Source organism: Chiroxiphia lanceolata, chromosome 3 (assembly GCF_009829145.1).
Source record: "Chiroxiphia lanceolata isolate bChiLan1 chromosome 3, bChiLan1.pri, whole genome shotgun sequence".
NCBI lineage: Eukaryota > Metazoa > Chordata > Aves > Passeriformes > Pipridae > Chiroxiphia > Chiroxiphia lanceolata.
Window position 1 is genome coordinate 26,931,580 of NC_045639.1, and position 11,814 is coordinate 26,943,393.

At 55.1% G+C, this 11,814-nt stretch overlaps 1 protein-coding gene and 1 long non-coding RNA gene across 2 annotated transcripts; one reads left to right on the forward strand and one right to left on the reverse strand.

Annotated features, from left to right (window-relative positions):
• Positions 1-929: 929 nt before the first annotated feature.
• Positions 930-5,288, reverse strand: SIX2 (SIX homeobox 2). Its single transcript, XM_032684245.1, has 2 exons — positions 4,658-5,288; positions 930-2,134 (listed from the first exon to the last, which is right to left on the reverse strand). Exons 1-2 carry the CDS (start codon positions 5,215-5,217, stop codon positions 1,831-1,833), a joined length of 864 nt encoding a protein of 287 aa, XP_032540136.1. The 5' UTR covers positions 5,218-5,288; the 3' UTR covers positions 930-1,830.
• On the forward strand, positions 4,983-8,700 carry LOC116785066. The gene is made up of 3 exons (XR_004356361.1): positions 4,983-5,218; positions 8,054-8,156; positions 8,533-8,700. It is a non-coding gene; the product is annotated as an uncharacterized LOC116785066 (long non-coding RNA).
• Positions 8,701-11,814: the final 3,114 nt, after the last annotated feature.

Sequence of the window (11,814 nt, forward strand, 5' to 3'; positions counted from 1 at the left end):
CAAACTCACAGAGGCGCTAATCCAGCCTCAGATTATATCAAATTAGGACATTGCCCGCACAATACTCCCACTGACTGAAATTTCAGCCAGAGTCTGAAACCTGGACACAATCTTTGCTGAACTACACGTATTTCTATCCCGCTTGAAGCCATATCGTTTTCTCTGTTTATTTTTTACAAGAAAATCATTTTAAAGAAGAAAAAAAAAGGAAAGTATAAAACTCTTTGCAAGCTCTGAGGAACGTTTTAAGCAGATGACATAAGACATTCGGCTTCTAGCAAAGAGGTGGCAGCGAGGGTGCAAGATGCATTGAAATCACTCTGAATTCTTATCTTTTAATGGGGCAAACTGGTCTGTCTCTTTTGCCATCCGGTGCTTACAAAAAAGAAAATTAAAAATAAAGAAAAAGGAGAGGAATAGAGCAATCCCTTTCCCAGCATCACTCCCGCAGACGCTGGAAAGACGTTTGCAGCCCAGCCCTGCTGAACTGCGGAGCAGGGTCTGGCCACACATGGTTTGCCCACCTGCTCTTGAAACGAGGTGGGGAGAGGGTGGCGGGGGGGGGTCGGCTTTCTGCCGGAGCCAGCAGACACCGAGCGGAAAAGCCCGCAGCCTGCACGGCCGTGCCCTCGGTGGAGCAGGTGGCTGACCTCTACTTTTCCCTCAGGGCCCGCACCGCTTGTCCTTCTCCGACTCCTTAGCTCCCCGCTCCTGCAGGGCGACTTCAACTCCCCCCGGTGCACACCGCTTCCCCGGAGCAACGCGCCCGGGCGTTGCTCCGCGGGTTACCCCAAACGGGGTACGTTGCGGGGTCTGAACACCCGACGCCACCTTCCCCGGCCTCCCCCACCAGAACGCCCACTCTGTTCCGCTCAGGATTGAGCCCGAAAACACCCCGCGGGCGAGTGAAGCAACCGTATGCCGAGTTAGATTTCTAATTTTTATTATAAAATAAAAGCAGAAATATTTTCCAAAGAATGTATTCACATAATATAAACAAGAAACAAAACTAAGGTGAGTGACTTGTGGTTGATACTGTCTTTTAGGTCTAAAATTGAGCAGCAATTCCTCTTTTCTTTTTAAAGCCAGCTCCTGCCCACGTTGCACACAGAGGGGGGAATTGTGTCTCTGCTTTCCTCCGGGCCAGAGCCGGGCCACCGTTTCCTTTTCCACACAGCAAATGGCTAAAGCACCACATGGATAAGGCCAAAGAAGCTGTCTCTCTGCATAGCATCAGCTACAAGAAGGTTACAGAGTCTGCCTAGAGCGCGTGTTGCTGCTATAACTTGTCTACAACTTTTGTATTCTTAGTTGAAATTGTACATCATACACCTGCCACGGATACATAGCTACAATAGAATAACGGGAGAGATGTGTAACTTCCAAATAGGCATGGCAACAGCAGCCTTGCGTTCCACTTTCCTCCCCACACCCCGAAAAAAAATATTACAATGTGCCTCTTCCCACACAGACCGGCCCGATCGAGTGACACCACTGAGAGATTCGTGAAATTAAGGCTGGAAAGAGCTGTTAAACCGATCCCCCTTACAGCCTGCCGTGAAAATCACTGCTCCTGTCCAATAGTCATTACACGCCTGAGCCCCCCTGTAAACAACTCTTAAGGCTTTTCACAACATCACTGCCCACAGTTGAGTCTGCTACCTTGCAAACCTGCAGCCAGCCTTCTGCCAAAGGGCACAACACATACACTAAGGTATTTGTCATCTCTTTCAAAGTCTCTGGTAAGATTAAGGGGGGAGGAAAAAAAAGGAAAGAAAAAAAAATAGAGTAAAGGAGGGCTGGTGCCAAGGAGGGAGCGTGTACACTGTTTTAAGAGCCCAGATCTACCAGGTTAGATGACATGGGGTTGAGGATGGAGTCCTGCAAGCTGTGGTGGTGCATGGGGTCGGCGCTGGGCACGGGGATGGCGCTGGGGCCCTGGGGGTGGCCCAGGCCGTGCAGGGGTTGCAGCCCGGGATTGGAGCTAAGCAGCAACGCGGGGCTGGAGGAAGTGTGATCCGGGGTCCCTGACGGCGTCTTCTCGTCCTCTGAGCTCCCCAAAACTGTCTTATTCCCGTTCATTGACGCCGAAAGCGGGTTGTGGCTGTTGGAGTTGGAATTCTCGTTGTTTTCCCTACAGGAAACACAAAAGAGGGAGGGAAATCACCGTGTGGCCGTCGCTCCGGGGCGCACACCGCTGGAGCGGGGGCGGCGGGGAGCTGGCTCCGGGGAGCAGCGAGCGGAGGGGAGTGCAAAAACAGTAGGTCTGAAAACTGCAAACCTCCAAGGTCTCTTCATCTGGCACTAAGGTCTAAGGTCCGCTGAGCTTGTAAACAGTGTCTCCCACTAGCCCAGTGGAAAGTGTCACTTTGCCAAAACGTAATTTTCTGCGTCCAAAGGGTTTGCACAGCATGAGGAGGGAGGCGGAAGGGAGGAAGACATTAAAAAAAAAAAAAAATAAAGAAAGTACTTTTTAACTTTAAAACTGCTCTAGGACCTGAAGAGAAATTTGGCCATGATTTCTCCTGGGAAGACCAAAGTCCGGCGAACTCCAGGCAGAATGGCTCCGCGCAGCAGAACAGCCTCCCGGGCTTACATCAGGAGGAAAAGTCTTTTGCTTAAGAAGTGTTTTTTTCCAGCCTCGCCCTGAGCCTAAAGCTCAAAATATAGCCCAATATGGAAGATAAGGCAAGCGAACAGAGTTAACTCGGCCCTCTTGGGAAATGCTCCGCGCGGCCTCCGCTACCCCTCCATCCCCACTTGGACGGCGGTGAGCGCAGCCAGGGTGGCCCCTCGCACGGCTCCGCGGCGGGGATAGTCGGCACCGCCGGTGTGCCTACCGACAAAGGCTTGGAAAGGCAGGACGTAGTTTCGAAATTCATCACCGGGTAAATACCGAGAAATCGCTGGAGGCTGGCCAATCCCTTGCAGATACATCTATATACTTATATATCTGTATTTTTTTCCGAAATGAGAGCAGCAAGTTGGGGTCCTTTCAAGGCTTACGCGGCCTTTAGACATAGCCCTCGTAGAAATACTTTAGTCACAGCCCTGCCTGAAATACTGAAGGCAATGCAAGTCTATTTAAAAGCTTCTGAGGAAGTTTTGAAACACACTATCTGGCAGAGGGGACCTATCCTGCAGGATTTGGAGAAGTTAAGCCATTGCACTGACGGTTTTTCCTCACTAAGGGCTGCAGGATGTGGCTGGAGACACTTAGTGCCAAAAAAATAAAAATAGACAAGAAAGCTCTGTTTGAACAAGTTTCCTTGAGTGAATGGCAATCCCATGAACGGTCTGTTTTCCAACGCCTGGAGTGTAATATTAGGTTGAGTGTATTTTTCAATGTCAAAAATCTTATTTGTCTCTGGAGACCTTTAAAATTTGATTCCGCGGGAAGAAAAAAAAAAAAAAAAGGAATGGAATAAGTGTAACCTTCATTTCCTTTGGATATTTGAAGGTGAGTCCCTGCTATCAGCAATAAAAAGGATCTCTAACATCTCGTAAAACCAACACTTGTGAGGATCTGAAGTAAAATTAAAGCGCTAGCAACGTTTCGTGAAATGAATAGAGCAAATCTGTGCCCGAATCTGCCGGGCTGCACAGCTGTGTGGCCGCGGCGCTGCCCGTTTCCAAAATACAATAGGCAGAGAGTCTCGAGAGATAGAAGTTACCTCAGAGGCAAGGATTTACAGAAGATTTCTGATCTATTAATTGACCGCGCAGGTCATACGATCAGGTCCGTACGGACTGGGCAATTCAGCGAACTAGTGAATGCAGTTGGAGGACCCTTTTTGCTTCTTCGAACCTTTGCGTCTTCCTAAGGCAGAGGGACTGCTGATGACTTTTCAGTCATCCCGAATACTCAAGGATGTAGGCATTAACCTCTGCCCGGCAATTAATTGTCCCTTCACTCCATTTAATGTGAAAACCACAATCGCAGAATCATGTTCGTCCTAAGAACATACACCTATTGACATGCGTTCATGAACACCTTACTGAATAGGGAATAAGAACTGCAATGTCACGAGCGAGGCAAGAAGTTGCTCTGCTCAGTCCTTGTCCAGGTCTCCCGCCGCACGCCAGGAGCCGACGACACTGGACATATTTGCTAAACGCGTTCAGACCTGCGTGTTTCCCTCTGCCCCCCGACTTTCTCCTTCTGCACCGGAGTAACCCTCCAGGACACGCTCTGAGCTGTACGGGGCGCGGAGCCCTTGCCCTTGGGCCTCGCCGCCGCCCGCCTGTCCCGACGGGCCGCAGACTGCCACACGCACCTCCGGCCACGGCGCCCGGCTGGGCTTCGCTCCGGGTTGCCCCGGAGAGGCCGCGTTGCTTTACCGGGAGTAGCCGCTGGCCGTGGGGAGCGACACCAGCAACAGAGGCTGCCCAAGGGCCGCCGCGTCGGCTGTGTGGGGAATGGGGTGCCGGCGGGGAAGGGGTCTCGGCTGCCTCTCCCGGGGCTACTTTCGGCGGACAGAAGCCCTCGCCGAGAGCCCAGCTCGTTCGCCGCTGGCTCTTTGGGCGCCCCCGCGGCGGACAGCCCATCCCCTCCCGGCGGGCCTCTCGCAGCCGGGGCCGGGGCAGAGCGGGAGGCGCGGGGCGAGCGGCGGGGTCGGGCAGCCGCGAGAGCAGGGGAAGCCGTAGGGAGCCGTACCTTTCCTTGGCCTCGGCGGCGCGGTCCCGCTGCCGGCGGTTCTTGAACCAGTTGCTGACCTGGGTGGTAGTGAGGCCGGTGGCCTCGGCCAGCTCCCGCTTCTCGCGTGGGGACGGGTAGGGGTTGTGGGCGTACCACTCGCGGAGGACGCTGCGGCTCTTCTCCTTGAAGCAGTAGCTTGTCTCCTCGCCGTCCCAGATGGAGCGGGGCAGCGGGAACTTGCGGCGCACCCGGTACTTGCCCACCGCCCCTAGGGGTCGCCCCCGGAGCTTCTCCGCCTCGATGTAGTGCGCCTTCAGCCAGAGCTGCTGCAGCTTGGGGTGGTTGTGCGCCGAGAACTGGTGGCTCTCCAGGATCTTGTAGAGCTCGCGGAAGTTGCCCCGGTGGAAAGCCACCACCGCCTTGGCCTTCAGGACGCTCTCGTTCTTGTGGAGGTGCTCGCAGGCAGGGAGGGACCAGAGGAACCGTCCCAGCCGCTCGATGTTGCCGCCTTGCTGGAGCACCTCGCAGACGCAGGCCACTTGCTCTTGGGTGAAGCCAAAAGTCGGGAGCATCGACATGGTGAGCCCTGCCCCGCCGCGCGCCCTATGACCTCATAGAGCGGAGCGGCGCGGGGCAGCGGGCAGCGCCCGGCATGCGGGGTCGGCCCCGGGGCGGCGGCGCCCGGCGGGGCCCGCTCGGGCGTCACGGCCGGGCACGGGAGGCCGCGGCCATCGGCGGCGCCCGGCCCCGGGGCTACCACGGGAGCCGGGGAAAAAAAGGCGAAGAGCGACGAAAAAAAGTCTCGAGAGCCCGAGCGCGGGTGGTTTTTCCTCCGGCCGCCGCCTCCTTTTTGTAAGTCCAAGTTGCGAGAGTAACTTCGTGCCTCTTTTGTCTCCTATCTGCAGCGCTCGCAGCGGCCGCGGCTCTCACACCCCCACCCCCCTCGACCGACGGTTTGGGATCTCCCTGTTTCCCCCCCAACCCCCACCGCCAGATCCCACATAATATAGTGGTAAAGCCCTGCTCCCTCGCTCCTCTCCCTCTCAGAGTTTTCCCCCCTTTCTTTCTCTCTCTCTCTCTCTCTCTCTTTTTTTTTTTTTTTAATAATATTATTCTAAGCTGGCATGAAAAGTGATTATCCGCGCTGTGATTGGTCCGGTTATCTGACCCGGGGACTGCCAGCAGAAGACAATAGTTTTAGTCAAATTATTTGCCATGGTGACGCTGTCAATCAGGGGTAACCCGATCTGTTTTGAGGTGGCTCCCCGGCTGGGTTGACAGATTGCTCAGATCCACTCAGAGGCGGCCCTGCGAGCTGAGATATTAGCTAGCGAGAGAGAAATTTCCGCCGTGATTGACGCTGCAGGCGCCCGTCGGGGGAGAGGGGGAGCGCCGGAGCGCGGAGCCCGAGCCCCTGCTTCTCGCCGCAGGGCGCTGCGGCGCGGCGGGACGGAGCCGCCTCCCCGGCCGGGCCCCGCCGCCCCGTCTGGATCCTGCAGTCCCGTCCCGACCCCGCCGCTCAGGACCTCGGGCTCTGCCGTCCTCGGCACCCGCGGCTGCGGTGGGGAGGAAAGCCCGTCTCAAGCCCTTGCAGAAAAATTTCTTCCTAAATGCTTTCGCTTAGCCCCCCTCCCCAGAGCCCAGTAACCGCTGTCGGAGAGTTTTATAGGGAAGGGGCCTCTCATGTACAATGGAGACCCTGTTCGTGACCTGGGATCCCATTACACGCTGGTCGTACCTGCCCGGGAGCGAGGAGAAGGCAGGATGATACGGGATTGCCTCTCCATGAATCGCCGACCGTGCCCCCACCACGCTCTGCCGTGCAGGGCGCTGGCATTTGTGATCACTGGACGCCGGACATTTATTTATACTCGATTTCCAGGAACGTGTAGAGATGTTTCATCCAGGAGAGGAACACGTGTAAAAGTGTAAAAGTCAGAGGCACTTCGCTTGATTAGACGGACACTTTGTCACCCACGCGTGCCCATTACACACCGAGTTTTAAGTTTACTGACTCTGCGGGGTAGGGATCCGTATCCTTTCAGGTCCCTTTCGGTCTACACAAAGTGAAAGGCGAGGGAGAAAGTTGTGCAAGCTGGAAGGTCGAGGGAGCGGGTGCGATGAGCGGGTGAAGGGAGCCGCGGTGCTTCTTCGGGAGCGGCGCTCGAGCTGCGCGGCGGGATGGGACCGCCGGGGCAGAGGCTGGCGTCGGGGCTCGCCCAGGTGAGGGCACTCGGGAGGAGCCTCCCGACCACAAACTCAGGGCAGTTTCCATGGCGTGTAATGTACCCCTTTTGCGGAGAAATAATAATTAATCCCACAAGCTCTTTCTACGCTATTTGCAGCCCTGACAGGAGAGGTCTCTGCAATTGTGGGTTCCTGCCACGGTACCTTTATAGCCGCCCCGGCGCGTCAGGGATTTAGCGAAGTCACAAGAGACCGGGCTGCGGCTTCCCGCCTCTCAGTCTGAGCCTCCGCGGCTGATGGACGGAGCCTCCGCGCCGGCCCGGGCGGGCGCAGCGGCCGTCCCGTGGGAAGGCGAGGCTGGGGTGGCCGGCGCGCAGCCCAGCGGCTCCCGGCGGCGGCGACTCCCGGAGAGAAGCCGAGCCAGGGCTGCGGTCAGGGGAAATGCGGCGGGAGAGGGAGGCTGGAGGAGGAGGAGGAAGAGGGCGGGGTAGGGGGGCAACGGATCAGCCCGCGTCCAGCTCTCACCATGTCCGGACGCCTGTGTGTATCAGCGGCTTATGTCTGTACTTTCTCGAGTGCATTCCGCTGTGGATCTACGTGTCCTCCTACCTGTCCGTCTGGGCTTTTCCCGAGTGCTGCCATAACGAAACAGTGTCAAGCGGGCGGTTCCCGCCCTGGATCCCCCCAGGGGCGCAAAATAGAGGCTTCTTTTTCAGGGCGAGAAAGAAACAAGCCAAATTCGTTTCAAACAAAATCGGGGATGTTGGTGATGGCTCGGTAAAGCCCCCTTGCATAAGTTTCCCTTCGTCCCTTTATAAAATGAGCTCTCGACTGCTTAGTGCCTCTATTCCGGCCGATCTCTGCAGGATTCAAGCTGTGGTTGTTTGTAAACGAAAGCATCCCGATCTCAGTGCTTCCTAGACAACCTAAACAGCTGGATAGTTCGCAGCCGTAGCGCATAGTGACGGGACGGGCAACTGATCCTCTTCAAATGTTATTCTGAGCAGAAACGGGAGAGAAACACAAATCCCTTCTCCCATCCCGACCTCTGCGCACACACCCCGTGTGCATTCTGCTCCCTCCCGTAATGGGGACCGTGGAAATACAAAAAAGTGCTAGAGAGGTCTGATTTGCGTCTCCCGCCTCCCCGCTACCATGCTTGGTCACCTCACTCTTATTAGGGATATACCTGCCTGCTCTTCCTCTCCTTCCATCTCACAACCACAGTGGTTGAATCTGAACGGGAGCAGCTGTTCGCCCTAGCCGGAAAGGAGATGTCAAAACCTGTTGCGTGGATTTAGATCTGAGAGTCTTCTTAGCACCCTAAACTGTGAGTACAGAATCTACACGCCAGCTTCTCCGTAGGTGCTTTCACTTTACGCTGCAGCTTGCTTGTAGCGTAAGTTCACTTCCCAGAGAGCTGGGCAGAGGCAGGGCTACCCCCTTCCCGGGCACCCTGTATCAGTTTGCGTCCTAGAGCAATTGCAAATTAGTGACATCTGGATCCAAATTCTGTGTAACTGCTTTTAACTTTCTGAAACAAAAAAAAATTTCCCGTACATGCAAGTAGACAGAGCAGATACTGGCAGCAAAGCCGTGGCACGAGGCGAATAACATTGTAGTGCCTGGCGAGGGAAATAGGCGATCGGGCGAGGAGCTTTTTTTGATTTTTGCTAAGGAGCTCGTTCGCTGCCGTTATATTTCAGAGCAGGAGGCGCGAATCGCCTGTTCACGTTTGCTCCCGGTCCGACGGGATCGTTTCACTTGGTTGCTGCCGGCTGTCTCCAGTTTAGCTGCTGCGGAAAGTTTTATTTGAGGCGACCCAAAAGGCGGGTTTCATCTCGGCCCCGGCCCCGACTGCCACTTTGCCCAGGGCCCACGGGGCAAGCGCCTCACTCCTCCGAGCAGTCACTGCCGCACACGCAGCAGCGTGCGAGACCATCATTGTGAAATATGAGTGAAATAAAAAGGTCGTTTTTATCGCAGTGTTCCTTTCATTAACTGGGATACAGACTATCTGAGGAACAGGGTGAAGGCGGCCGTATTTCTTCAGAGGAGCCTTTCCTTGCACGTAACTGCTTAGTGCCCACGACTGAGTGCAAAGGTAGCTCTGCAGTTATCTGGAAATCGCCTTCTCGGCTATGCCTTCACCGTTTCCTCGTAGACAGCAGCCTGTGCGGAAGGCTGCAGGCCCGCATGGTTCCCGTTAAAGACACCACGAAAGACAGGAGCTGATTCACCCCAAACTCCTGCCTTGCACCTTTCCGCCAACCCCCATGACCACTGCCTTTGAGGAGCCCCTTACCCTTCTTACCGAGCCGCTCAGCCCCTCGCAGGGCTCGGGACAAGCCTGTCACCCACTCTCCCAGGGCTGTGGACACGCGCGCTCCTGCCGGCCGGCCTCGGCTCCCGGCGTGGGCAGGGCAGGGACACGGGGCCCCTCCGAGGGCACTTGTATCGGCAGGGGTAGCTAACAAACGATAAACCCCGCAACCTTCACATGCCAGAAAGAATCACACCTTCCTCGCAGATGGCGAGGACTGTAGCGAGAGCTACAAAATGACAGACAACAACTCCAAGTTTTCGTTTCTTTCTTTCTTTCTTCTTCTTCTTCTTTTTTTTTTTTTTTTTTAATGTTTTTCTTTCCTTTTGGTGGGGTTGCAATATGCTTTCCCCTTAAAACCGGTGGGGTTTACCGAGACCGAAGGCCTGCCGCAATTAAATTGCTACTCCAACTAGGTTGCTTTTCTTTTCTTTTTTTTTTTTTTTTTTTTTAAATGAATCATAGCGACCTTTACCAGGATATCAGGTCTACCTGCCCCACACCCCCAACCCGGGGGCTCACCGGGACCACACATTTCTCCGTGGTGAGACTAGGGATTCTTCAGGCAGCCAAAGCTCGTCCAGGATTCTCGGAGGTAGTTTTGCAACACAGATCCGAGAGTTGTTCCCCCCACCCTCCCGCTATTTATTTTTGCTTTTTGTTTAAAACCCGAGTCTATCCCATCAGAGATGGCACTAAGATCCTGTCCCGAATGAAAAGAAGAAAGCACGGCGGAGGATCACTGCACATAACTAAATTAAGACAAACAACAATTGCTTGTTGTTCCTTGATTTAGGGCGAAAGGAATAATTCAAAGCTTTTGCTGCGCGCAATGCGCCGTTCCTCAAGGGGACCGGTCAAGGATTTCAGATATGTAGCGGGTAACTCGATTATGCTAACAAAATCCGCTTGAAAGAGAACGTTGTTGGGCTGCTGGGCGGGGAGCGGGGTGCTGTGGACAGGGGAGACCCGACTGGGCGCCGGCGGGAGCGGAGCCTCTGCCCCAGAGAGCGTCCCCGCTTCCCAAGCCCTCAGGTCTGCCGCTCCTCTATATCACGAAGATGTTTCCCCGCCGGCTGGACCTGAGATGCTCGAATAACATCTTCGAAAGAAATGTATTAATTAGGAGATAGGGGACTGATGCAACGTGACTGAGTTGGCCTCGGTGGACCTTCCCTCCCCCGCGTCCCTGCCACCCCTCGGTGAAATGGGACTCCGGGGGCGGCACTGTCCCCAGCTCAAGGCGCTGTAACCTCCCGCGCTCCCCAGGAAACACGATAGCCCCCCAGCCGACTAATGCGGCCGGTCCTGATTACTTTTATATTACCCCTTCTCAATCTCGGGCTAGGGGCTTAGAGTTTTCACTCACTTCTGCTATCAGCACTTTCTCGGCCGTTACTCTCAACACTGGTATTTATTTGGGGTATCCCCCCTCCATGGTCCACAGCCAAACTCAGATCCTGCAGAGGGCACAGTCGCTGGGGGGCTGACTGGGGAGAGTGAAGAGGGGGGCCCGGGCCGGTGTCCACCCAACCCCCGCCCCGCTCCCCGCTGTGGGGACCGCCTCAGATGCTCTGCGGCAGAAAGGGACTCTCTCAGCAGACAGTGTACAGCTTACAGACAAGACAACAAAAACAACAAAAGGCACATATGGTTAAAATAAGAAAAGAGAGAGAGAGCTTTCTGCCTTAGGGGATTTGCAATAACTAGCCAGAAATGCAGGGTATTGAATCTAAAGTTCTGGTGGGCTTCTGCGGGATTGACAACTTAAATCACACTACAAGCATCAATTTGACAATATTTGTAAACTTCTTGTTTCCAGGGATCTTCTTGATCAGAGATAGACTAGGTTGGTATGAGCTTCAGCCGCGAAGGTCTTTTCTTTTTTTTCCCTCCTCCTTTCCCCTCTTCCGAGTTGATGAATAGCGATCAGGTTTCTTTTAATGGCTGCCCCCTATTCTCACAGCCTCCCACAACTAACCCAAGAGCCTGTTTCCTCGACCTCAGTTAATTCCGTTGATTATTCCAAGATGATGAGGAAAGCACGAAGATTGTTCACTGTTCCTACCGATTCAGGGCATTTCTGTTACCATCTCCATCCCTGGCTCACGGGGATTTGACCGAGGAGTATTTTTAGGAACAGGCTACCCTCCCTTTCCTCCTGCCTTCCCTCTCCAGGCAGCTGACAGCTTCGGGGGCTCGGCCATAGTGCTGCCGCTCCGTGGGTGCGGGATGCTCGCCGGTGGCTGGGCGCCGAGCGCAGATGCCCTTCGCTCAGCGGCAGTGGCAGCGGCTGGGGGGTCTCGGAGCAGGGACATCGCTCAGGAGGCGGCGGCGCAGGTGAGCCCGCGCTCCCGTCGGGCGCTTTTCCTAAAGGGGAGCAAACCGCCGGCCGCCCCCTGCAGCGCGAGAGGGAATTTCGGTTCCCCCCTAGGAAGGAAAGCCACTCCTTCGGCCCCACGGGCTGCGGGTGGGGATCCACTCCGAGAAACCTCACTAGAGGGCTCTAATACTCAGCTCCCATCGTTGCTGAGAGAAAACAGGGCTCGTCCTTAACGTCCTTCAGTCTTCCGGATAGATCCAGCCTGATTAGGTCTCTCCCAGTCTGTCGAAGGTGATTCACATAGGTTATCACCATGTCTTAGTAACAGCTACCAACTAGCCT

What these genes read in the sequence shown, in the direction of transcription:
- SIX2 (XM_032684245.1), bottom strand. Translation starts at nt 5,217, where the DNA reads ATGTCGATGCTCCCGACTTTTGGCTTCACCCAAGAGCAAGTGGCCTGC. An exon ending in GCCGCCGAGGCCAAGGAAAG is followed by an intron (nt 2,135 to 4,657) that starts GTACGGCTCCCT and finishes TGTTTCCTGTAG; the next exon opens with GGAAAACAACGAGAATTCCA.